This window comes from Salmo trutta, chromosome 37 (genome assembly GCF_901001165.1).
Source record: "Salmo trutta chromosome 37, fSalTru1.1, whole genome shotgun sequence".
In the NCBI taxonomy this organism is placed as follows: domain Eukaryota; kingdom Metazoa; phylum Chordata; class Actinopteri; order Salmoniformes; family Salmonidae; genus Salmo; species Salmo trutta.
In genome coordinates, this window is record NC_042993.1 from 8,564,757 (window position 1) to 8,590,189 (window position 25,433).

At 45.8% G+C, this 25,433-nt stretch overlaps 4 protein-coding genes across 4 annotated transcripts; 2 read left to right on the forward strand and 2 right to left on the reverse strand.

Annotated features, from left to right (window-relative positions):
- Nucleotides 1-1,910: 1,910 nt before the first annotated feature.
- LOC115176453 (germ cell-specific gene 1-like protein) lies at nt 1,911-11,582 on the reverse strand. The gene is made up of 6 exons (XM_029736495.1): nt 11,374-11,582; nt 7,061-7,359; nt 6,929-6,976; nt 2,842-2,994; nt 2,519-2,630; nt 1,911-2,415 (listed from the first exon to the last, which is right to left on the reverse strand). Exons 1-6 carry the CDS (start codon nt 11,580-11,582, stop codon nt 2,037-2,039), a joined length of 1,200 nt encoding a protein of 399 aa, XP_029592355.1. The 3' UTR covers nt 1,911-2,036.
- A 2,708-nt stretch (nt 11,583-14,290) lies between these two features.
- On the reverse strand, nt 14,291-17,540 carry LOC115177056 (ubiquitin-like protein ATG12). Its single transcript, XM_029737522.1, has 4 exons — nt 17,373-17,540; nt 16,385-16,521; nt 15,265-15,327; nt 14,291-14,503 (listed from the first exon to the last, which is right to left on the reverse strand). Exons 1-4 carry the CDS (start codon nt 17,473-17,475, stop codon nt 14,444-14,446), a joined length of 363 nt encoding a protein of 120 aa, XP_029593382.1. The 5' UTR covers nt 17,476-17,540; the 3' UTR covers nt 14,291-14,443.
- An 88-nt stretch (nt 17,541-17,628) lies between these two features.
- Nucleotides 17,629-19,718, forward strand: LOC115177057 (isochorismatase domain-containing protein 2-like). Its single transcript, XM_029737523.1, has 7 exons — nt 17,629-17,692; nt 17,870-17,967; nt 18,381-18,505; nt 18,632-18,826; nt 19,007-19,077; nt 19,216-19,333; nt 19,549-19,718. Coding segments are annotated over exons 2-7 (576 nt in total). The 5' UTR covers nt 17,629-17,692; nt 17,870-17,966; the 3' UTR covers nt 19,615-19,718.
- An 853-nt stretch (nt 19,719-20,571) lies between these two features.
- On the forward strand, nt 20,572-23,920 carry LOC115177055 (forkhead box protein J2). Its single transcript, XM_029737521.1, has 4 exons — nt 20,572-20,894; nt 22,745-23,178; nt 23,289-23,363; nt 23,615-23,920. The coding sequence occupies exons 2-4, from the start codon at nt 22,855-22,857 to the stop codon at nt 23,834-23,836; spliced, it is 621 nt and encodes a 206-aa protein (XP_029593381.1). The 5' UTR covers nt 20,572-20,894; nt 22,745-22,854; the 3' UTR covers nt 23,837-23,920.
- The last annotated feature ends 1,513 nt before the right edge of the window (nt 23,921-25,433 follow it).

The following is a 25,433-nucleotide window of genomic DNA, read 5'->3' on the forward strand; positions in this document are numbered from 1 at the left end:
GACATTTACAGTAGAGATCCCACAGAGAGATAGAGAAGTAGAGAGATCTACAGTAGAGCTACCACAGAGAGATAGAGAGATATACAGTAGAGCTACCACAGACAGATAGAGAGATCTACAGTAGAGATACCACAGACAGATAGAGAAATGCAGATATGGTCGATGTCTCCTATAGGAGAGGAGGGGGAAGGAGGGCTGAGACTGCATGAATAACATCAGTTCCACTTCAGATAGACACAGAGATTATTGTTTATTTTACAGATTCAGAATGCGACACATTCAGACGAAGTGAAAAGCATGATTTACAAATGTCAGAAAGTATTGGATACTTATGGTAAAACTATTTCTAACATGGATACATTTACGTACACTACTCTTCATAAGTTTGGGGTCACTTAGAAATGTCCTTGTTTTTGAAAGAAAAGCAAATTTTTTTGTCCATTAAAATAACATAAAATTGATCAGAAATACAGTGTAGACATTGTTAATGTTGTAAACTACTACTGTAGCTGGAAACTTCATTAAATAGTACCCGCAAAACACCTGTCTCAATGTCAACAGTGAAGAGGCGACTCCGGGATGCTGGCCTTCTAGGCAGAGTTCCTCCTGTCCAGTGTCTGTGTTCTTTTGCCCAGCTTAATCTTTTCTTTTTATTGGCCAGTCTGAGATATGGCTATTTCTTTGCAACTCTGCCTAGAAGGCCAGCATCCCGGAGTCGCCTCTTCACTGTTGACGTTGAGGCTGGTGTTTTGCGGGTACTATTTAATGAAGCTGCCAGTTGAGGACTTGTGAGGTGTCTGTTTCTCAAACTAGACACTCTAATGTACTTGTCCTCTTGCTCAGTTGTGCACCGGGGCCTCCCACTCCTTTTTCTATTCTGGTTAGAGACAGTTTGCGCTGTTCTGTGAAGGGAGTAGTACACAGCGTTGTACGAGATCTTCAGTTTCTTGGCAATTTTTCACATGGAATAGCCTTCATTTCTCAGAACAAGAATAGACTGACGAGTTTCAGTAGAAAGTGCTTCGTTTCTGGCCATTTTGAGCCTGTAATCAAACCCACAAATGCTGTTGCTCCAGATACTCAACTAGTCTAAAGAAGGCCAGTTTTGTTGCTTCTTTAATCAGAACAACAGTTTTCAGCTGTACTAACATAATTGCAAAAGGGTTTTCTAATGATCAATTAGCCTTTTAAAATTATAAACTTGGATTAGCTAGCACAACGTGCCATTGGAACACATGAGTGATGGTTGCTGATAATGGGCCTCTGTACATCTATGTAGATATTCCATAAAATATCTGCCGTTTCCAGCTACAATAGTCATTTACAACATTAACAATGTCTACACTGTATTTCTGATCAATTTGATGTTATTTTAATGGACCAAAAAATTGCTTTTCTTTCAAAAACAAGGACATTTTTAAGTGACCCCAAACTTTTGAACGGTAGTGTACATGTATACTGTATAACAATCCCTTACCATTAGGCACTATTGTATTAATGAATAACAATGTGAGGAGTGTTAGCCCGAACCATGTATGTCAAGGTGATCTCTGTTAAATGTCAAAGAGGGGATACTGTAGCTCTTACAGCCAACACAGTTCCTGTGTCCCATGTCCATCAAGTTCTGCTTCTGCCCCACAAGCAGTGCAAGAGAAGTATATCAGCATTCCTTATCTCTCATATCTTATGTCAGAACTATTCCCCTCCCACTTTCTCTGTCTCACTCTTTCTCTTTCTCACTTTTTCTCTTTCTCAGTCTCACTCTTTCTCGGTCTCGCTCTCTCTGTCTCACTCTTTCGCTGTCTCACCCGTTCTCTGTCTCACCCGTTCTCTGTCTCACCCGTTCTCTGTCTCACCCGTTCTCTGTCTCACCCGTTCTCTGTCTCACCCGTTCTCTGTCTCACCCGTTCTCTGTCTCACTCTTACTCTGTCTTACTCTTTCCATCTTGAGAGCTCAAGGTGCATATACAGTACCTGTAAAGGGACTACATTACCCATAGTCCTCCTCTGTTCTCTTTAGCCCACCTCATCACTTATTAACAGGGCGATTCAGCGCTTTCCCTCTCCATGGCCTCCTCCATCTCATCCATCTCTCTCTCACAGTCCTCACAGCCCTCTGGCCCACACCCTCCTACCAACACCAGAGTTGGTACATCCCCGTTCCCCACCCCCATCACGGTCCCGTCAGGCGCCCACGCCACGTCAATCATCCCGTCTGGGCACTGCAATAGGCCGCTGACAGAGTAGAGCCCGCTCCCGGGGACCACCTTATTGTAGGAAGGGGCGTGGCTGGCGGCGCGGGCCTCCTCCAATCGGAGCCTCTGTTTGTGGCGCAGCTCAATGATGGTCTTGGTGTAAGAGTTGAGGGTGAAGACTGCAGCTCCCATACAACAGCTGAAGGAGATCCATGCCAGGCTGAGGAGAGGCCACAGAGAGAGGGGGAGGGGTCATTAGAGAGAGAGGGCTATGAAAGAAGGGTCCCTACTATTCACTACTAAGACTGTGAATGAATACCCACGCGAATGACCAGCCATAGTCCCAGGTCTGAGGCCTCCAGTCTTTAGGGCCAACGATGACAGTCATCTGGAACACTGTGGTGTACATCATGTGGGCCACCATCCCCATCAGACCTGGAGGGAGAGAGAGAAAAGCATTGATTTACTGTTTCATTGATTCTTTAACTGAACATCTTGGCTAGAGGATGGGAGGCAGACAGAGATAAAGAGGTGAAGTCTGGAGGTGTAAAGAAGGATATGAACAAGAGAAGTGCTTCAGAGGAAGATACAGTAAAGACAGGGAGGGAGGGAGGTTAGAGAGAAAGTGAAGGAGTAGAGGCATTACCTGACAGTACGGTGCAGATGGCAGCATAGGCGTTGATTTTGAGAGCGTGTATCTCCTTATGGGAACACAACAACTCCAGCCACATCAACAGAAAGCCCATTCCCAATAGACCGATGTAAGTGAACTCAGATATCACCGATAGCCATAACACACCTGGAGACACACACACACGCACACATTTGTTTTATTATCCTTGTGGGGACCAAACAATTGATTCCCATTCAAAATCCTATTTTCCCTAAGCCATAAGCCTAACCCTTAACCTCACCCCCCTAACCCTAATTGTAACCCTAATGTCACGGTTGTCGCTGGTAAAGGAGGACCAAAATGCAGCAGGACTGTGTTTGTTCATCTTGAACTTTTATTAACTCAAAATGAACACCAAAATAACAAAACGAACTTACGATCAACGAACAGTCTTGAAAGGCTCACTAACGCTAAACAAGAAACAATCTCCCACAAAACCTACACCAAACAATTACCCATATATAGGACTCTCAATCAGAGGCAACGAGGAAGCACCTGCCTCCAATTGAGAGTCCCAAACCCCCATTAACCTAACATAGAAATACACTCACTAGACTACACATAGAAATACACTCACTAGACTACACATAGAAATACATAAACATAGACCATAAACCAAAAACCCGGAAATACTAAATCAAACGCCCTTCTACCAAAACACCACCCCGAACCACATAAAACAAATACCCTCTGCCACGTCCTGACCAAACTACAATAACCATTAACCCTTATACTGGCCAGGACGTGACAGTACCCCCCCTAAAGGTGCTAACCCCGGAAGCACCTCAAGAATAACAAAAACCCCAAACAACAACAAAAAATCCCCCTAAACTAAAGGGAGGGAAGGGAGGGTGGCTGCCGTCACCAACGGCACTTGTGCTACACCCCCCCTCCCCAACCCACCTATGCAGGTGGTGGTTCAGGCTCTGGCCTATTGTCCTCCAGAGTGCCGACCGACCCGATCAGCCTCGGACCGTAGGCAGACTCTCCCTGCTCTGGATCATGGGCAGACCTCCTCCTCTCCACCCTGTATGCAGACTCATCAATTAAACCGTTAATTACTTTAAGTTCTGAAATGTCAGGCTTACTCAGTTTAGGGTTGCTGCTAGACTCCCTTGATTTTTGGTCATCAGCAGACTCTGGGCAGATGGGCCACTCTGGCTGATCCTGGCCGACGGGCCACTCTGGCTGATCCTGGCCGACGGGCCACTCTGGCTGATCCTGGCAGTCGGGCCACTCTGGCATCTCCGGGCAGTCGGGCCACTCTGGCATCTCCGGGCAGTCGGGTCACTCTGGCATCTCCGGGCAGTCGGGCCACTCTGGCATCTCCGGGCAGTCGGGCCACTCCGGCATCTCCGGGCAGTCGGGCCACTCCGGCATCTCCGGGCAGTCGGGCCACTCCGGCATCTCCGGGCAGTCGGGCCACTCCGGCATCTCCGGGCAGTCGGGCCACTCCGGCATCTCCGGGCAGTCGGGCCACTCCGGCATCTCCGGGCAGTCGGGCCACTCCGGCATCTCCGGGCAGTCGGGCCACTCCGGCATCTCCGGGCAGTCGGGCCACTCCGGCATCTCCGGGCAGTCGGGCCACTCCGGCGACTCCTGACTGACGGGCAACTCTGGCGACACCTGACTGACGGGCAACTCTGGCGACTCCTGACTGACGGGCAACTCTGGCGACTCCTGACTGACGGGCGGCTCTGGCGACTCCTGACTGACGGGCGGCTCTGGCGACTCCTGACTGACGGGCGGCTCTGGCGACTCCTGACTGACGGGCGGCTCTGGCGACTCCTGACTGACGGGCGGCTCTGGCAACTCCTGACTGACGGGCACCTCTGGCGACTCCTGACTGACGGGCGGCTCTGGCGACTCCTGACTGACGGGCAGCTCTGGCGACTTCTGACTGAGCCGACGCACTGGAAGCCTGGTGCGTGGTGCTGGTACTGGGGTTATCAGCCTGGGAACACGCACCTCCAGGCTAGTGTGGGGAGCGGGAACAGGACGAGTCGGACTGGGCTGACGCACTTGAAACCTGGTGCGTGGTGCTGGTGCTCGACGTGCCAGACTGGGAACACGCACCTCCAGGCTAGTGCGGGGAGCGGGAACAGGACGAGTCGGACTGGGCTGACGCACTTGAAACCTGGTGCGTGGTGCTGGTACTGGACGTGCCAGACTGGGAACACGCACCTCTAGGCTAGTGCGTGGAGCGGGAACAGGACAAGTCGGACTGGGCTGACACACTTGAAACCTGGTGCGTGGTGCTGGTACTCGACGTGCCAGACTGGGAACACGCACTTCCAGGCTAATGCGGGGAGCGGGAACAGGACGAGTCGGACTGGGCTGACGCACTTGAAACCTGGTGCGTGGTGCTGGTACTGGACGTGCCAGACTGGGAACACGCACCTCTAGGCTAGTGCGTGGAGCGGGAACAGGATATATAGGACCTTGGAGGCTTACTGGCGGTCTCGAGCTTAAACCTGGCATCGCCCTTTCTGGCTGAATGCCCACTACGCCCTGGTAAATGCGGGGCGCTGGTATAGCGCGTACTGGCCAAAAAACACTTGGCCTTGCCATAATACTCATTACCCCGAAGCACGAGACCTGTCCATTAACTGGCTTCTGTGAAACAGTCCGGGGATTTGGCCTGGGGCTCCAAACTTGCCCCGCCAAACTACCCATATGCCCCCCCAAAAAATTTTATTGGGGCTGCCTCTCGGGTTTAATCGCCAGTCGTGTTCCTCAGTAGCATTCCCGGTCTTTGCTCCATTTCTTCCATGGGCCCTCTCCGGCCATAACTTGCTCCCATGTCCATTTCTCCCGTTTGTCCAATTCAAATTCCCTCTGCTCTTTCCAGTCCACCTGTTGCTCCTTCCTCTGCTGCTTGGTCCTTTTGTGGTGGGAGATTCTGTCACGGTTGTCGCTGGTAAAGGAGGACCAAAATGCAGCAGGACTGTGTATGCTCATCTTGACGTTTATTTAAACTATAATCAAGTGAACACCAGAACAACAAACAAACAAACAAACAAACAAACAAACAAAACGAACTTACGATCAACGAACAGTCTTGAAAGGCTCACTCACGCTAAACAAGAAACAAAACAATTACCCATATATAGGACTCTCAATCAGAGGCAACGAAGAAGCACCTGCCTCCAATTGAGAGTCCCAAACCCCCATTAACCTAACATAGAAATACACTCACTAGACTACACATAGAAATACATAAACATAGACCATAAACCAAAAACCCGGAAATACTAAATCAAACGCCCTTCTACCAAAACACCACCCCGAACCACATCAAACAAATACCCTCTGCCACGTCCTGACCAAACTACAATAACAATTAACCCTTATACTGGCCAGGACGTGACACCTAAACCTAACCCCTGAGCCTAAAATAGCCTTTTTCCTTGTCCCCACATGTCCAAACTTCCCCACGTCTGGTCCCCACAAGGATAATAAAACCAAAAACACACACACTGTATCAATGGGACGCCCATCCTCAAAATAACATAATGGCAAACTAGACCCCACAGGTAACGGGGAAGCGAGAGAGTGAGAGAGAGAGTGAGAGAGAGAGAGAGAGTGAGAGAGAGAGTGAGAGAGAGAGAGTGTGAGAGTGAGAGAGAGTGAGAGAAAGAGAGTGAGAGGGAGAGTGAGAGAGAGATAGAGAGTGAGAGAGAGAGAGAGAGAGAAAGAGAGAGAGAGTGAGAGAGAGTATGAGAGAGAGAGTGAGAGTGAGAGTGAGAGAGAGAGCTAGTGTGAGAGAGAGAGAGAGAGAGAGAGAAAGAGTGAGAGAGAGAAAAGAGAGAGAGTGAGAGAGAGAGAGATAGATAGAGAGAGAGAGAGAGAGAGAGAGAGAGAGAGAGAGAGTGAGAGAGAGAGTGTGAGAGAGAGAGAGAGAGACAGAAAGAGAGAGAGAGTGAGAGAGAGTGAGAGAGAGAGTGAGTGAGAGAGAGAGCTAGTGTGAGAGAGAGAGAGAAAGAGTGAGAGAGAGAAAGAGAGAAAGAGAGAGAGAAAGAGAGATAAAGAGAGCGAGAAAGAGAGAGAGAGAGCACACCTTGTGTTTCACCAGGAGTCAGCTCAATAAAGCTGCGACACTTCTCACCTGGAGGAAAGATTTAAAACAATATTAGCGGTTTACAACTGTTTGTGAGAGAGAAAAGTAAAGTGTGCCTGTAGCCTCTCTCACCATCAACGTGTTTCTCACAGCTCTCCCAGAAGCCAGTGTGGAAGTATCTGAAGGTGTACTTGTCCTCTCCTGTCTCCCAGATGTAGTGGACAGCATTGTCCAGCTGTCTCTGGCGGATCTTAGCCAGTTCATCTCTCCTCTGGGGGGACAGGGTTCTGTTGTATGGGTTCTGAGTTGGGCTCTCTGGGGAGAGTAGAATATTATATTTCCTCTGGGGGGACAGGGTTCTGTTGTATGGGTTCTGAGTTGGGCTCTCTGGGGAGAGTAGAATAATATATTTCCTCTGGGGGGACAGGGTCCTGTTGTATGGGTTCTGAGTTGGGCTCTCTGGGGAGAGTAGAATATTATATTTCCTCTTTGGGGGACAGGGTCCTGTTGTATGGGTTCTGAGTTGGGCTCTCTGGGGAGAGTAGAATATTATATTTCCTCTGGGGGGACAGGGTTCTGGTGTATGGGTTCTGAGTTGGGCTCTCTGGGGAGAGTAGAATATTATATCTCCTCTGGGGGGACAGGGTTCTGTTGTATGGGTTCTGAGTTGGGCTCTCTGGGGAGAGTAGAATATTATATTTCCTCTGGGGGGACAGGGTTCTGTTGTATGGGTTCTGAGTTGGGCTCTCTGGGGAGAGTAGAATATTATATCTCCTCTGAGGGGACAGGGTTCTGGTGTATGGGTTCTGAGTTGGGCTCTCTGGGGAGAGTACTGTATTATCTTGGTATCCATGTGATGACAGTGGAACTGTATCTTTCTGTTCACCTCTCTTTTTTAAACCTTTATTAAACTAGGCAAGTCAGTTAAGAACAAATTCTTATTTTCAATGACGGTCTAGGAACAATGGGTTAACTGCCTTGTTCAGGGTCAGAACGACAGATTTTTACCTTGTCAGCTCGGGGATTCAATCTTGCAACCTTTCGGTTACTAGTCCAACGCTCTAACCACTAGGCTACCTGCCGCCCCTGAACCATATTTGTTCCACACTACAAATACCTGAACATTCTGAGTACAACCCTAAATTCTTTTTTTATCCTTTCTAAGAAGTGACCCACTGGGCACACACTGGTTGAATTAACATTGTTTCCATGTCATATCAATGTAATAGACGTTGAATTGACATTGAATTGACGTTAATGCCCAGTAGGGATTGATTAAAATCGCATCCCATTTCTTGTGAATGACACTGGGTCAGCTTGTCGCTCCTATCTCTGTAGTAAAACTCACATTGGATGTAATCCCTCTAAATGGATTTACTCCCAAATCTATCCCCCATTGTCTACAACACTAAGGTATTTATAACATTTATAACATAACTCAGACAAGATCAACCACCTGTTACTAAGTGTGTATTTGTTTATTCACATGCATATGTGTGAACGTGGGTGTCAGGTGAGCCTCCTGCTGTGGTTAGCATGTGTATCAGGTAAGCCTCCTGCTGTGGTTAGCATGTGTATCAGGTGAGCCTCCTGCTGTGGTTAGCATGTGTATCAGGTGAGCCTCCTGCTGTGGTTAGCATGTGTATCAGGTGAGCCTCCTGCTGTGGTTAGCGTGTGTGTCAGGTGAGCCTCCCGCTGTGGTTAGCGTGTGTATCAGGTGAGCCTCCTGCTGTGGTTAGCGTGTGTGTCAGGTGAGCCTCCCGCTGTGGTTAGCATGTGTATCAGGTGAGCCTCCTGCTGTGGTTAGCGTGTGTGTCAGGTGAGCCTCCTGCTGTGGTTAGCGTGTGTATCAGGTGAGCCTCCTGCTGTGGTTAGCGTGTGTGTCAGGTGAGCCTCCTGCTGTGGTTAGCGTGTGTGTCAGGTGAGCCTCCTGCTGTGGTTAGTGTGTGTGTCAGGTGAGCCTCCTGCTGTGGTTAGCATGTGTCAGGTGAGCCTCCTGCTGTTGTTAGCGTGTGTGTCAGGTGAGCCTCCTGCTGTGGTTAGCGTGTGTGTCAGGTGAGCCTCCTGCTGTGGTTAGCGTGTGTCGTGGACGAATCAGAATTAGTTAGGTAACATAGATAATTAAGATGTTTTATTAGTGTAATATGCTTATTTGAGGTACTTGTCATTAGAAAGTGTCCATTGGACTCTGGTGTCTTTTCAGTTGCATGTCTACCTTAGCTGGGGCTCAGACACTTGGGGCCCAGAGAGGGGAGAGGTCAGATTTGTCGTCATAGGAATGTGTCTTTACTTATTCTTAAACCATGTGAAGTGATGGCGTGATTAATGGGGAACCATTGACTTGTCTCCACAATGTCTGTGAGCAAGTCACTCCCACCTTTTCTTTATAGTGGGGAGGATTATGGCAGTAAATGGACCCTTGTATGTCCTCTCTTAGATCTCGCACTTATCCTGTGATAATATATGGCCTAGAGGCTCACTCTCAGTGAGCCTGTCCAGGAGTGGGAACAAGAGGTGTTTTACTGAGGATGGGCCACTATGAGATAGCACTGACAAAGGAGATTTATGATGTATTTTGATAAGAACGCCTAAAAAGCATTCCAGAGGACATGAGCTAATGGTTTTGTTCAATACCGTACCAGGGAGGGACGGCTCTAAGGAGACCAGATACTGGGCTATACAATGAACCCTGTTGACATAGCAGTTACTGTCTGCTGTGTTTTATGGATATCTGTCATACAAAACTTAACCTTTGTGAACTGTTACTAAGTATCTGTTGTTTGTCAATGTACGTTGAAGGGGGTGTATCGTTGCTATAAAAGATCCCTGTAGCCATTGTGTAATCACCTTCCTGGTTCATTTGAGAGAGTGCATTATTGAAGGTCAATAACTTTTGCAAAAGTATCTTAAGTATTAAAGATGTAGTTTAACTCGGACTGGTGTGTTTGTAACTCCTCATTTGGTAATGCGGAAATTAGCCACCACACGTGTGTGTCAGGTGAGCCTCCCGCTGTGGTTAGCGTGTGTATCAGGTGAGCCTCCCGCTGTGGTTAGCGTGTGTGTCAGGTGAGCTTCCTGCTGTAGTTAGCATGTGTATCAGGTGAGCCTCCTGCTGTAGTTAGCGTGTGTGTCAGGTGAGCCTCCTGCTGTGGTTAGCGTGTGTATCAGGTGAGCCTCCTGCTGTAGTTAGCGTGTGTATCAGGTGAGCCTCCTGCTGTAGTTAGCGTGTGTGTCAGGTGAGCCTCCTGCTGTGGTTAGCGTGTGTATCAGGTGAGCCTCCTGCTGTGGTTAGCGTGTGTGTCAGGTGAGCCTCCTGCTGTGGTTAGCGTGTGTGTCAGGTGAGCCTCCTGCTGTAGTTAGCGTGTGTGTCAGGTGAGCCTCCTGCTGTGGTTAGCATGTGTATCAGGTGAGCCTCCTGCTGTGGTTAGCGTGTGTGTCAGGTGAGCCTCCTGCTGTAGTTAGCGTGTGTATCAGGTGAGCCTCCTGCTGTAGTTAGCGTGTGTGTCAGGTGAGCCTTCTGCTGTGGTTAGCGGTGCTAACCTCCTGCTGTGGTTAGCGGTGCTAACCTCCTGCTGTGGTTAGCGGTGCCACAGTGCATACTGAACACTACAGCTACAGCTCTCTAACTGGATTAATGTATGGAGTTCTAAAGTGTTCATCTCAATCTCACTGGATTATGCACAATACAGACCAGAGCGCAGAGAGGACAGAACAAAACCCCAGGATTCATCTGCATTCCTCACACCCAGCAGATTACAGCTCAGAGCAAAGTTGTTTTCAATGAGGGATGTGGAGGCAGGTTTGAAAGGTTAGATGAAATATGTACAGTATCATAAACCTTGGGAGAATAGGGGAAGAGGCCACATAAGTGGGCCAGAACGTACTGCTGGGATGATCAACTGACAACTTCTTTGAAAACAGTTGATTTGGAGTAAAAAAAAGAAATCAGACTGGCATCTTTTGGGTGTTTGGCCATTTGGGAGCACTTGGATGAGGGTTGTGATGGGGTTTCAACCCAAGTGGGCATGAAGAGCAAGGCAGACAATCACCGAACACACACACACACAAGCATGCACACATACAGAAGACACTTTCTCTCTCACACACACACACAGTCAGAAGACAGCATGTCATAAATGGCTGGCAGATGTCACCATGGTGTTACAGTTATGTTATTCTTATGTGAAACACTGTCCTTCTACTTGTCTAACACTTAGATGGGTACTTGAACCAAATGAATGCAGTTCAGACTCCCTTGTCCATCCAAACGTTTAGATAATAGCTTAGTGCTGGTAGGATCCGTAGGGCTGACTAGTGATGACAGCAACAGGATATACATATGATCACAGTGAGAGGTGGGTCAATAAGTTAGGGTGACACTCTGGAACTGGGTGTGTTGAGAGTGCCACAGGAAATGACATCACAATTACACAGGTGACAGTTACGTAGGTGGCATACCTGTGGTGTAGGGTTCACTGTTGTTCTGCCCACAGTTCCTCATCTTGACCGGAGACAGGCAGAGAGGCTTGACCACCTTGTGAGTCCCTTCACACCAGTAGGAGGTGCAGAGAGCCAGGATGGACAGGGCCAGAGCCAGAGTGGTCAGGGTCAGGGACAGCAGGGAGCGGGACCGACGAGACATGTTCTCCAACATGGCCACAGGAGGGGAGAGGGGGAGGGAAGATCAAGAAGGAGGGATAGGGCGGGAGAAGAGGAAGTGTGTAGAGACTCAGGGCAGGGGAAGGAGAAGAAGAGGATGATGAAAGACAGATGTACAAATGGAGGAAGATGGGATATAAGTATCAACAGCAGTATGTGAGGATGAGGTTGTTGTTGGTGATGTAGAGGATGATGAAAAAGATGACAGTTCTGGTGATAGATTGAAATCAGTGAAAGAGAGTTTCAAAAAGAAAGAACAGAGTAAAAAAAACAAGAGAAGATAAAAACAATGTAGAGAAAAGATTAGAAAATGGGGACAAAGGGAAAGCAAGAATAGAGAGAGAAGGGGAAAGAGAGTTGGATAAGATGCTGTCAAGTTAAAAGAGAGATGGAAAATAACAGATGGACAGAATGGTCAAATGAACAAAGGAGAGGGGTCACACCAGGAGAAAAGAAAGGGATGGGAGGAGGACATGTCTGTCCGACCAGGACTGAAAGTTTATGCTGTTATAAATCCCTAGGGCTCTTCACTCTAACCATTCAACAGTAATGGGAGTCAATAGATCACTAGCCCCTAGCCGCCTTTCATCATAAACCTTAGAGAGCTATCGGATATGCTATCTAGATCTCTGTCACCTAACTTTTCACTCTAGTCCTACAGTGAGTTTTGATCATACAGACTTGATACAGATACTATCAGATCCAGCCGTAAAACGTGTCATCAAATGTAGAGATATTATTGGAATACATTTTGCTTTGGCGCACAAGTGTTTTACGTATGATCACATCTTAGGGCAAATACAGTAGATCTTACTCATAGTAATGCTCAGGGTGACGGGTCGTACAGGTCCAAGAGTTCACTGTGTGTTTGCATATGGTTATGGAGTAATCCATACCATTCTGTGACCTGCACCCCGTTATTAACTTTCTACTTCCTGATTAAGAGGTTCTGGCCTGCCTCTACCTCTCACGGCATCCTCCTCACGACTTAAAGTAGAGGAGGAAAAAGATGGAGGGAATAAAATGTACAGATTACTTTTTTTGATGAAATCATTAGTTAAGCCTCTGATCTAAATCATTTTTCTGGTAATCCATGTTAATCTGCTCTAATCTGTTTGTGTTAGGTGTGTTAGAGTGTGAAACCCACTCTGGCTCTTTCTCCTGGTCTCTCTCTCACACTGTTCGTGATCCCTGCAATGTTAACACAGGATAGATTAACCAGTTAGTATGACTGCCGATCATTGTAATATCACTAGAATCTTCAAGTCAGTCTCAGTGGGTAGTATGGGTGCTGAGTGTGCTGCAGGACCCCCTGAAAAATCAGAATAAAAAAACAAGTTTAATAAAATAGTACTAGTTTTACTTGTTCTGTATTAGCGGACCGATATAGCCGCCTGTAACGCGGGCAAAAACCCGCACCCCCAAACTACTTCCCGCGGCTATGTCCGGTGAAAAACTTTTCAGATTGAAGGTATTGTTTACATAGCCCATTATATTCAAGTTTAATACCCAACACATTCTGTAGCAGTCAATAACCTGAAATCCATTGGCATAACAAATGGGCAATGAATCAACAATAAAAAATGCTAAACACAAAATGACCTACTGTACGTTAAAAACCCAGTGCCATTTCACTACACCTGCATTTTGCTACACCCACAATAACATCTGCTAAATATGTGTATGCGACCAATAAAATGTGATTTTCCCTATAATCCTCAGTTACCTACAGCAACATTCTCTTTCAGTCATTTCAGTTGCAATTTTTGTATTTTTTTTAAAGGAAGGACTGGACAGTACAAGACATATAAACAACCATACAGAGCACATCAAAAAGTACATTATTCTTTTCTCCATGCCAAACTCTTAACAGCTTATTCAGTTCTAGGAACTACTAATTCTTAGCCTGAAATTTGGCACCAAATCGAAACTGCGTCGTTGCCTCACTACAAAAGAAACAGAAGTCTATTTTTCTCTTGAGACAACATCCATCACTACAATGCAATCTTTCTACTGCCGTCTTTTGCTGACATTTATTTTCCTCCATCACAGGCTTTCCTTCCTATCCTCTTTCGTATTTTTCTCAGTCCTCTCCGATATGCTGAGACATTCATGTTGACCAAACAATAACTTTGCACACATTTTTTGGTATTTTTGTCATCCCTGGTTTAACCCAAGTACTCTGCACTACTCCTCTCTCTAATACCCCTTTGTCAGAATGAGCAGTTATGACCCTTACCTCTCCAGCCGGATGCTCCTCTCTCTCTTTATCCTCCTTTCCCACTCTCTCATGCTCCAGGGCGAGTGTGAGTCCCCCGCCACACTCCTCCCTTTTCTGTCTTTCTTGGGAATTTGTGTCACAGACCCATCCCAAATCCATGTAATCCCTCTAAGTCCATCTGTTACTGTACTTTCTCCCATATCAGTCTCCCTCCCTCCCTCCCTCCCTCCCTAGTACCCCCTCTACCTTTCTTGACTAACCCCAACTCAACTTTCACCCACTCTTGGCACCATCCCATGTCATGTCATTAAAGTGTTTGAATTGTTGCACTCATCTCAATCTGTGTGGGGTTATATTTAGTGTAAGTATCCTAGCCGGACAGGTTATGCCCCCTGTGCAAAGCCAAATCCTGAGTCCACAGAGTGAGTTTTCATTTTCCAATTAATGTCTATAACTGTCTGGAGACAACACAGGGGACAGAGTGGGTTTACTTTATATAGTCACAATTTATTTACATTGGGTTATGTACAGCAAAACAAACAAGAAATTAGCAATGACAACATTGGTTTAGGCAAGGAAGGAGTATAAACAATATTGTGTGTGTATGCATCTGAACTGAAAAGAGCTAAAAACTGTTAACCCCAGGCTTGAGATTTACAATAATGTAGAACAAGCTTCCCATCGCTGCCAAAACACTGAAAAACAGAGAGAGGGTAAGAGTTACTCTTTTAGAAGAATAGGAAAGGGAGCACAAAACATCAGCTGAAGTATTTAGTAGGTATTTAATAGGGACGGTCAAGGCCATGGGTCAAGATGGGGTCAAGTGGACACTAATACCCTGACCCTTAGACCAGGAGAACTGTGCCTGATAAACCTTTAGCCTTTACCCCAGTGTTAACAGGTCTGAAGAGAATTAGATAGTAAGTCATATGTGATGCTGGCTCCATCATACAGGCTTGCAATGAGCATAATGGAGCTTCTGCCAAACATCTATACAGTTCCTTCTGATCTGTAAACACTGAAGCCTTGGGCTAGAGGCTATTTTGTAACCAAATTCTCAGAATCACCTCACATCTTTTCTCACATAGTCTTGTTTATGATATTACAGACACCTTAATGCATACTTTTAAATTATATTATGATCTAAACATAACAATTAAATAAAAACATTTTCCTTGTTACTAGCCTCTCAATGGCTAATACATAGCATCAGCAATCCAGGGTTTATATACATCCTTGGTGAATACTCCAGGCCTGAATTGACATAACACATACAGTAGTGTACTGGCCCCAGGGAACAGTAGTCACTGTGAAGATAAGAACAGCTCAATCTCACAGGGAACTGCTCACTTAGACCTCCCTCCGGTGGTCAACTAACTTACCACAGGACAAATAGATAACAGAAAACTGCATTTCCCAAAGCCTCCAGAAATGATTTCAAATGAAAAGTACTCACTTCAAACAGGACTCCTACTTCCTGATCAGGCGAGGGAGAGAATGACTGGTTGACGTAAATGAACTGTGTGGAGAGAGATTTTTTGTATTGTTTATTATCTATTTCACTTGCCAATAAAGCCCATTGAGTGAGTGAGTGAGTGAGTGAGTGAGTGAGTGAGTGAGTGAGTGAGTGAAATGGGTGTTTAGAATCATTGAACAAGCTGACGCACTACAGTCCCAGATGAAAGGCCACAGTGGGTGCATATCAAGGGGCCAGGATGCTTTCTCCAGTTCATACCTCAGTCACAGACAGAAGGGGTAGTCCAGACATGTCACAGGGGCTATAAAGCTGAAGCATCCGTTAAGAAAGGTCAAACAGAGAAATGGTTCCAATTGTTTTTCCACCATTAATTTCTCATAGGGGATTTTAGAAACACTTAAATGAAGGGCTGTGTTTCATGTAGGTTTACCCTGGCATGACGCTTTGATAACCATGTCAATATCTCTCAGACAAGGTTACTTTTATCAATATATTCACCTCTATTTATTCTCAGATTCGAAAATGCTAATTAGCATCAAAGTAGGCACCCTGCATGACTACAAATCCCCGCATGCTTCTGCACGTCATCTCTAGCTGGCACCTTTGCTAACAGGTACATTTTAAGAAATGTTGCCAATTTATTAATTACAACATTTAACTAACATTAGATAATTAATCCAGAGATTCTTACCTTTGCCTCAATTCGGCATTTGTAGTTCTTTATAATAGCCACATTAGCAGATAATTAGCATTTCATTTGTTGGGGGTAAATACAGGCAAATATATTGATAAAAGTCACCTTGTCTGAGAGAAGTTTTCTAAAATCCCCTATGGGAAAAATGCATGATGGAAAAACAATTGGAACCATTTCCCTGTTTGACCGCTAGGTTTTATGGGTATAATGACTCATACTGTGATACTCTATAGGATCGTGCTAGGCTTTACTTGTTCCCACTGTAAAACGACACAGATGAACCATCTTAGGTTAGTTCTAAATATCTTTGCCCCATTGGTGCATATACCAGAGGTATCACCTGTCCACTTCCTCTAGCTGAAGGGAAGGAGACAACTATTGAGAAGCACACACACAATAACTCACCAGTTGTTCATTGGCCTCCATCTTGAGGAATCGAGAGATGAACTGAGAGAGTGATTGCACTGTCCTCCCTTTCTCTACCGACCATTTCTTTGTCTTCATGATGGGGGTGTCTCCTACTGCCTTCAACAACACATCAACTAGGGAGAGAAGGAGGAAGGGAGAATGAGAGAGAGACAGAATACATGTATATTTTGCATAATAGACTGCTAGACTAAAGTTAATGCCCTGATCTGTGTTATCAAATCAAATTTTATTGGTCACATACACATGATTAGCAGATGTTATTGCAAGTGTAGCGAAAAGCTTGTGCTTCTAGTTCCGACAGTGCTTCAATATCTAACATGTAATCTAACAATTCCACAAGAAGTACCTAATAGACACAAATCTAAGTAAAGGAATGGAATAACAATATATACATATAAATATATGGATGGGCAATGACAGAGCGGCATAGGAAAGATGCAATAGATGGTATAAAATGCAATATATGTAAACATTATTAAAGTGGCATTATTAAAGTGACTAGTGATCGATGTATTAGCCACATAACCTAATTTTGCAACCTAAACTATCATTGGTTTGCAGCTATGTTATAGTCAGCTGGAAAAGTAGGTAGATCTTGGACTGTGAAATCATTAGAACCATGATCATGACACACGCCGTAAAGTCTGAAAATTGATTTTGGCATGTTTTGTGTAGTAAGAAATAAAAAAAGATGTCTCAGCCTTAAAATTTTTTTTATAATGTGTTAAAGTAAGAGGTAAACATAGTTTGAAATGCAAGATAAACGTTAACCATTCAGCCAGAGCCCGCCCTACTTAATGTCTGGGCATTCCTGACCATCGATTCGCTGTTAACAAAATTGTTTCAATTCTATTGACTGAGACAACTGTCAATCAACCTCTTCCGGGTCAGTTTGCTTGTAAACAGAAAGCACGATATCTTACTGTAAATTTAACTGTGAGTCAAACAGTCGCTCATAATTTACTTTTTTTCTTCTCGTCTGCCGTCCCCAAGTCTTCCGTTGGCTGTTGTGGGGTTGAAGGCTCATCTTTTTGCGTTTCTGTAGGAGACTCTGCGTTGTCAGACATCCTTAGCAGTCCTTATCATGAGTGTGTGCACTAGATTCTGACGCGCACTCGTTATGGGGAAAACGCTGCATGCTATTGGCCGAAACCAATGTCAGTGCTCAATGCATCCCATTCGATTGGTGTATAGGATATTGTGGCGTTTTAGGGTAATTTGTGAACAGTGGCCGTAGTTGACAGTTGATCTCGTGGTTTTTCCATCTATTCGTGAATTGTTGAGGTGTGCTGTCAATGCAATTATCGCTTTCTCTGTTTAGCCAATATTTTTTACAGCTTGATCTAGCAATCAATGTCTAATTCTATGACAGTCTCGGTCCTTTATTTCACATGCTGAATGTTGGTTGTGTACTGTATGTGCAACCTTATTTACTCTGTCATAAATCTAAAATGTTCCTAGATTTTGCTAATAAGGAGGGGGCGTCAACTGTCCGGCAGCTGTAGAAAGTTGGACCTTCAAGTTCAACCATTCCACACGTCGAACCCCCACTATCAACAGTACGTTTGATCCTTTTGCCGTTTCTATACCAATTTAATGCTTATTTACTTTCTTTTGATAGGCATTCCTGGACATGCATTCCTTTAAAGTTGACATGCATTGGAAACATTAACGTGAAATATCAAAATCTGCAATATCTATGACATCATACGAATTCCCTATGAGCATACCCACTGTATACATACAAATACAGCATTACATTAAAATAATTACATGCATTGAATCCTCTTGTTGTCTTGTCTGTGTCTTGAGTTGAATAAACAAATGTTGAGAGTTGAGAACATGATTTTGCTGTCACAAATGTTTTCTGTCACATTCCTCTGAATCTGATCCATTGAGCACCCTTTTGACGTAGTACTTCTTCTAGTCTATTCTATTCTCTCCCTTTTCTCACTACATATTGCTCTCTCAGTGGCAGGGATTTGCAAACTGTCAACAAAGGGCTCAGTGCTCTTACTGTGTGACATGCAGGAGAAGTTCAGACCCAACATCTTCCAGTTCACCAACATCGTCAGCAACGCAGCCAGACTGCTACAGGTGTACACACACACACACACACACACACACATTCATATTCATACAGCTCATTACAAGTTAAAGTTGTTGCCACCCACATAGCAGCCAATACAAATTCAATGTGTGTGTGTGTACCCCACACCCCAGGCGGCCCGTGTTCTGACAGAGCAGTTCCCTAAAGGCCTGGGTCCCACAGTGCCTGAGCTAGAAGCTGGGGACCTGACAGCCCACGCCAAGACCAAGTTCACCATGATGATAGAGCCAGTGGAGAAGGAGCTCAAAGCCCTGGGAGATCCCAAGATTGCCATCCTCTGTGGGATAGAGACACAGGCCTGCATCCCGGTGAGACCACAGGGTCAGATATGACTGGAATTGGTCCCTAAGCTCAGATCTGTGATCAAGTTTTTCCCTACCCTACCTGAATCTGGAGCCTTGTTCAGATTGACCCTTGGGAACAAGTTCATAATTAATTGAATTTACTGTAAATAGTGCTCATCTATCTGCTCTTCTCCCAGTAATTAGTGCACAACCTTTGACCTGCTGGAGAAGGGTATGGAGGTCCATATCGTGGCTGATGCCGTCTCATCCAGAAGGTACTACTGTGTTCCCTACTATTTCTCTTCAATATGACAACACTGTTTTTCTTCAATGACATAATATGCTCACATTTTCACTGGTTAAACATTTCTGGTGCTGAGATATTCTTTTCCCTTCTCTATTTCTATCTCCAGTCAGACAGACCGGTTGTTTGCCCTGTCCCGGTTGAGGCAGAGTGGAGCCTTCCTGACCACCACAGAGGCCGTCCTACTACAGCTAGTGCAAGATGCTAAACACCCCAACTTTAGAGAGGTACTGTACCATGTGACCTCCACCTTTCAGAATACACACACTGCCTATTGTCTTATCAGTTAGTGTTGTGATTACACAATGCCACTCAGCCTGTTACATGGTAATTACATAGGTTATTTCACAAGTCGTTACTCTTGTATAAGCCTATGTAATGTAAATAGTATCCAGCAGTGGATGAATCTGGAATGTTCATGTGATCATGTTTCCTTCCACAGATCCAGAAGCTGTTGGTCGAGCCGTCCCCTGACACAGCCCTGCTAGCCTTCTTCAGCTCTCTGTAGAGAAGACAAGCTCCTTCCTGTTGTCTGTGAATGCATCTGAAACACTGTGTGAACACAAGTACGGAAATAAACCCATGCTGCTGTTTTCCATGCTGACTGCTGAATGTTGATCATCTTTGAAATGGGGGGATGGAGAAGGGAGCGTATATAGGAGCCCTTTGATGACATCATATTACTGTTGTGAGTTTTGCTTTGCTCTGTGTATGCTGGTAGGCTTACATCTCTTTCCTACTCCAAATCACATTTTATTTGTCACTTGCTTGGTAAAGAACAGGTGTAGGCTAACAGTGAAATGTTTTCTTATGGGCCCTTCCCAACAATGCAGAGAGAAAAAAATAGAAATAGTAGAACAATAATAACAAAAGGTACATAATGAGTAATAATAACTTTGCTATATACACAGGGTACCAGTACTGAATCGATGTGCATGAGTACAAAGTAATTGAGGTAAATATGTACATATAGGTAAAGGTAGGGATAAAGTGACTAGGCAACGGGATAGATAATAAACTAACAGCGGTGTATGTGATGAGTGAAGAGTTTGTGCAAAAAGGGTCAATGCATATATTCCGGGTAGCTATTGGTTAAGTATTTAGCTAACTATTTAGCAGTCTCATAGCTTGGGGTAGAGGCTGTTCAGGGTCCTGTTGGTTTCAGAGTTGGTGCATCGGTACTGCTTGCCGTACGGTAGCAGAGAGAACAGTCTGACTTGGGAGGCTGGAGCCTTTGACCATTTTTAGGGCTTTCCTCTGACACTTCCACTCCACCTTCTACAGTCCACAGGGGAGAGATGAGACAGAGGACTAGGTAAAAGTTCATAAATTATCCTATAGACACTGGAATAAGGTCACTTGTATTTTCACTCTTGACACCCCACGGAATGAAGGTATGGTAATCTAATCCTAGAACTGTGGCAACTTCCTCAAGCAGACAAGGGGTGTAGACAACCCTTGAGAGGCGGAGGAACAGAATCTGTGATGTCACAGAGGGGGAGGAGTGGATGACCTCATTCAGGGGCAGACTGAAAGGGAGGGGAAGAAAGAGAGGGAGAGAAAAAGGAAGCAGTCTGCTATACATTTTTTTCTCCACACTGAAACTTTCAAAAAGAGAAAAGAAAATAAGAGAGCCGGTGAGGATCAACCGATTGGGAATGAGAGCGAGAGATAAAGAAATAGGGAGGAATAACACTAACCTGACACTGAGTGTCGTGCACAACTGATGAGAACATCAAATATTACGTGTTTGAGGCCTTGGGGCCTTCATTGACCAAGGAGGGAGAGGTAAGTCAATCACTCTTACTCCTAACTAAACAGAAAACTATAAACAAACACTTGAAGAGCTAAGACACATAGCAAAGTCAGTCTCTATTGTGAGTGTTATACAGTGGGGGAAAAAAGTATTTGATCCCCTGCTGATTTTGTAAGTTTGCCCAGTGACAAAGAAATGATCAGTCTATAATTTTAATGGTAGGTTTATATGAACAGTGAGAGACAGAATAACAACAAAAAAATCCAGAAAAACGCATGTCAAAAATGTTAGAAAATGATTTGCATTTTAATGAGGGAAATAAATATTTGACGCCTCTGCAAAACATGACTTAGTACTTGGTGGCAAAACCCTTGTTGGCAATCACAGAGGTCAGACGTTTCTTGTAGTTGGCCACCAGGTTTGCACACATCTCAGGAGGGATTTTGTCCCACTCCTCTTTGCAGATCTTCTCCAAGACATTAAGGTTTCGAGGCTGACGTTTGGCAACTCGAACCTTCAGCTCCCTCCACAGAGTTTCTATGGGATTAAGGTCTGGAGACTGGCTAGGCCACTCCAGGACCTTAATGCACTTCTTCTTGAGCCACTCCTTTGTTGCCTTGGCCGTGTGTTTTGGGTCATTGTCATGCTGAAATACCCATCCACGACCCATTTTCAATGCCCTGGCTGAGGAAAGGAGGTTCTCACCCAAGATTTGACGGTACATGGCCCCGTCCATCGTCCCTTTGATGCGGTGAAGTTGTCCTGTCCCCTTAGCAGAAAAACACCCCCAAAGCATAATGTTTCCACCTCCATGTTTGACGGTGGGGATGGTGTTCTTGGGGTCATAGGCAGCATTCCTCCTCCTCCAAACACGGCGAGTTGAGTTGATGCCAAAGAGCTCCATTTTGGTCTCATCTGACCACAACACTTCATCACCCAGTTGTCCTCTGAATCATTCAGATGTTCACTGGCAAACTTCAGACGGGCATGTATATGTACTTTCTTGAGCAGGGGGACCTTGCGGGCGCTGCAGGATTTCAGTCCTTCACGGTGTAGTGTGTTACCAATTGTTTTCTTGGTGACTATGGTCCCAGCTGCCTTGAGATCATTGACAAGATCCTCCCGTGTAGTTCTGGGCTGATTCCTCGCCGTTCTCATGATCATTGCAACTCCACGAGGTGAGATCTTGCATGGAGCCCCAGGCCGAGGGATATTGACAGTTCTTTTGTGTTTCTTCCATTTGCGAATAATCACACCAAATGTTGTCACCTTCTCACCAAGCTGCTTGGCGATGGTCTTGTAGCCCATTCCAGCCTTGTGTAGGTCTACAATCTTGTCCCTGACATCCTTGGAGAGCTCTTTGGTCTTGGCCATGCTGGAGAGTTTGGAATCTGATTGATTGATTGCTTCTGTGGACAGGTGTTTTTTATACAGGTAACAAGCTGCGGTTAGGCGCACTCCCTTTAAGAGTGTGCTCCTAATCTCAGCTCGTTACCTGTATAAAAGACACCTGGGAGCCAGAAATCTTTATGATTGAGAGGGGGTCAAATACTTATTTCCCTCATTAAAATGCAAATCAATTTATAACATTTTTGACATGCGTTTTTCTCAATATTTTTGTTGTTATTCTGTCTCTCACTGTTCAAATAAACCTACCATTAAAATTATAGACTGATCATTTCTTTGTCAGTGGGCAAACATACAAAATCAGCAGGGGATCAAATACTTTTTTCCCCCACTGTAGTTCCATTGAAACACAACATGTGAAATGTAAACAACACCATCTAAAACTGCAGTGCTGATGACAGTAGTGCATTACTGTGGTGAGTCTTACTGTAATGTTGTTCTATGGAACTGTTGTTATACATGTTATATTCTACAGCAGGTGGGCACTTCTGGTCCTGGAGGGTTGCAGTGTGTGCAGGCTTTTATTCCAACCCTCAGAGCCCTGACAGAGAGAGAGAGAGAGAGAGAGAGAGAGAGAGAGAGAGCATGTCTTCTAACTTGGACTCCAGTCTAACCAGCATAGACTGGCTCCCCCAGCTGGGAATCAGCTCACTGCGATCAGGAAGAGAGAGAGGAGTAGAAGAGGGGGAGAGAAAGAAAGAGAGAGGGAGGGAGAGAAGTGATCTTCCTCCACCCATCCCTGCCCCCTTTCCTTCCTCTGGATCCAAAGCCAAGCCCCCTCACAGCTATGCCACCCTCATCGCTATGGCAATAGGCGCAGCCCCCGGCAGGAAGTTGAGTTTGAATGACATCTACATGTGGATCAGTGACATGTTCCCCTACTACAGCAGATCCGGCAGGGGATGGAAGGTGCAGTAATCAGAAATACTCAAAACACTCCATGTGCAAACTGTCCAAAGTCGATTATCCAAAATGATAGTGTTACTGCAATACATGTTCATGCTGATTTTGCCTCCCAGAACTCCATCCGCCATAACCTGTCCCTCAATAAATGCTTCCGGAAGGTTCCTCGACCCCAAAGTGACCCTGGGAAGGTGAGTCATTCTAAAAACATTCAAACGGGGCCAGTGAATGTTTCAAACGGCCACACTGTTGCCACGTGAAGACATTAGTGGCCAGTGCACTCAGTGATCCACTGTTTTCGGTGAAATACGATACATAGGCTAGAAATAGATAAAAGCATGATATTTCAAAATATACTGAATATATTACAGTTTCATACTTTTTTGTACTTTTGTAGTAATACTTATAAATTGTGAGAACCCTCCACCTCTTGTGTTTCCAGGGTTCCTATTGGATGATGGACGGCCCCTCAGAGCCCAATCCGTTGAAAGGAACCAAGCGTCCGTATCCAGCTGAAGAGGAGGAGGGGTCCATCCAGGTCCCCAATGTCTCAGTGATGCAGGCAGAGAAACAGCATTCACCCCAGACAGACCATTATACGCCTTTAGCATCGCCACAGGAACCAAGTCAACAACTATCCCCCCCACCATGCAAGGTAGAGTAAGTTCAGTCCCAACAAATGTATCCAGTAGATTGATAAAGATCATGGGTTTTACAACCAAATAACAAGCTGTTGTTATCACCTTGGTTCCACAGCAACGGCCACCCTATATGCAGTCCCCTGTCTCCTCTCTCCCTGTCCCCCATGAGACTGTCACCCCATCTACTGCCTCTGCTACTCTCCCTTCTCTTTCTGTCCCTCACTCTCTCCCCTCTCTTTCTGTCCCTCACTCTCTCCCCTCTCTTTCTGTCCCTCACTCTCTCCCCTCTCTTTCTGTCCCTCACTCTCTCCCCTCTCTTTCTGTTCCTCACTCTCTCCCCTCTCTTTCTATCCCTCACTCTCTCCCCTCTCTTTCTGTCCCTCACTCTCTCCCCTCTCTTTCTGTTCCTCACTCTCTCCCCTCTCTTTCTGTCCCTCACTCTCTCCCCTCTCTTTCTGTCCCTCACTCTCTCCCCTCTCTTTCTACCTCTCACTCTACTGTCTCCTCTTCTGTCTCCCCTCAAACTCTTCCTTCTTCTGTTCCCGCTCTCTCGGTTCCCACTCTCTCGGTTCCCACTCTCTCTGTTCCCGCTCTCTCTGTTCCCTCTCTTTCTGTCCCATCTCTTTCTGTTGCCCCTCCCTACGCCTCGTCTCACTCCTGTGATCCCCTTCTCCGTTTCTCCTTCTCTGATCTGAACCTGCCAGACCTCTACACCTCCTTCCAGTCCCTCTGCAGAAGCGTCAGGGAGAGAGTGGCCTCGCAATGTACGTTCTCTCTCACTTTCTAAATGACTGTTTTTATACATATCTGTCTGTGCTGTCAGAGAATCTGTGTATGTGAATGTTTAACTCTCTCTCTCTCTCTCTCTGTAGCGGACGTGGGTCCCTTATTTGTGTTGACCAATGACAGTACCCCACTGCACACCCCAACCCTCCCCCCTCTCTCCCCTCACCCTGTACCCTCTGTAGCGCCCGGGCCTCCTCCTGAGGCAGACAGACTGTCTCACAGCAGTGGTGATTATAACAACTCAACACCTGAACACCTTAGCACTTCAAAAACCTATTCAACTGTGGCTGTAGGCTTGTCACTGCATTGTGTGAATATGATACAGTAACTAACTCTTTGACAACCTATACCACCTCTCTCTCTGTTTGTCTCTGTAGTGGTGCCAGCAGACTGGTTCAGTACTACAGACACTCTGAAGGAGAGCTTTAGGGTCGCCAGCAGTCTGGACTGGGCCAACATTGACCTCACTAGCCACCCAGGTCACTTAACAAACTACATGATAATTATAGATCAATGCTACCCATTGTTTCTATTGACAAGAATAGTTATCACATTGACAATCTTCCTCTCTCTCCCTGCTATTTGTTTTTTCCCTCCTCCCTCTCTCCTCCAGACCTCCTGGAGAGCATGCGCCAGGCCGAGCTCTGTGATTGGGCGCTGGAGCCGACGCTCTTCACTTCGCTCTGTGATTCGTTGAACCGTTTCTTCACTCAGAAGGGCCTAATTGGCTCGTCCTCCGGTAACAACTCCCCATTGGCCCACGGTGCCCCTCAATCTCTGCTCCTCCCACCCCTTACTCACAACACCCCCACCCTGGCCAGCCTGACCCACCCC

Bases quoted from the DNA above. Each gene is read 5' to 3' on its own strand.
- LOC115177057 (XM_029737523.1), top strand. The intron at 18,827-19,006 runs GTGAGACCACAG...CCCAGTAATTAG, and splicing joins AGACACAGGCCTGCATCCCG to TGCACAACCTTTGACCTGCT. The intron at 19,334-19,548 runs GTACTGTACCAT...TTCCTTCCACAG, and splicing joins AACACCCCAACTTTAGAGAG to ATCCAGAAGCTGTTGGTCGA.
- LOC115177055 (XM_029737521.1), top strand. From the start codon at position 22,855: ATGTCTTCTAACTTGGACTCCAGTCTAACCAGCATAGACTGGCTCCCC. The intron at 23,179-23,288 runs GTGCAGTAATCA...TTTGCCTCCCAG, and splicing joins GATCCGGCAGGGGATGGAAG to AACTCCATCCGCCATAACCT. The intron at 23,364-23,614 runs GTGAGTCATTCT...TTGTGTTTCCAG, and splicing joins CCCAAAGTGACCCTGGGAAG to GGTTCCTATTGGATGATGGA.
- LOC115177056 (XM_029737522.1), bottom strand. From the start codon at position 17,475: ATGTCTGACAACGCAGAGTCTCCTACAGAAACGCAAAAAGATGAGCCT. The intron at 16,522-17,372 runs GTAAATTATGAG...TTCTCTCCCTAG, and splicing joins GGCAGACGAGAAGAAAAAAA to TTGATGTGTTGTTGAAGGCA. The intron at 14,504-15,264 runs GTGAGTACTTTT...TCTGTTTTTCAG, and splicing joins AAGTAGGAGTCCTGTTTGAA to TGTTTTGGCAGCGATGGGAA.
- LOC115176453 (XM_029736495.1), bottom strand. From the start codon at position 11,582: ATGTTGGAGAACATGTCTCGTCGGTCCCGCTCCCTGCTGTCCCTGACC. The intron at 6,977-7,060 runs GTGAGAGAGGCT...TCTTTCCTCCAG, and splicing joins CTGTGAGAAACACGTTGATG to GTGAGAAGTGTCGCAGCTTT. The intron at 2,416-2,518 runs GTGGGTATTCAT...GCCTCTCCTCAG, and splicing joins GACTATGGCTGGTCATTCGC to CCTGGCATGGATCTCCTTCA.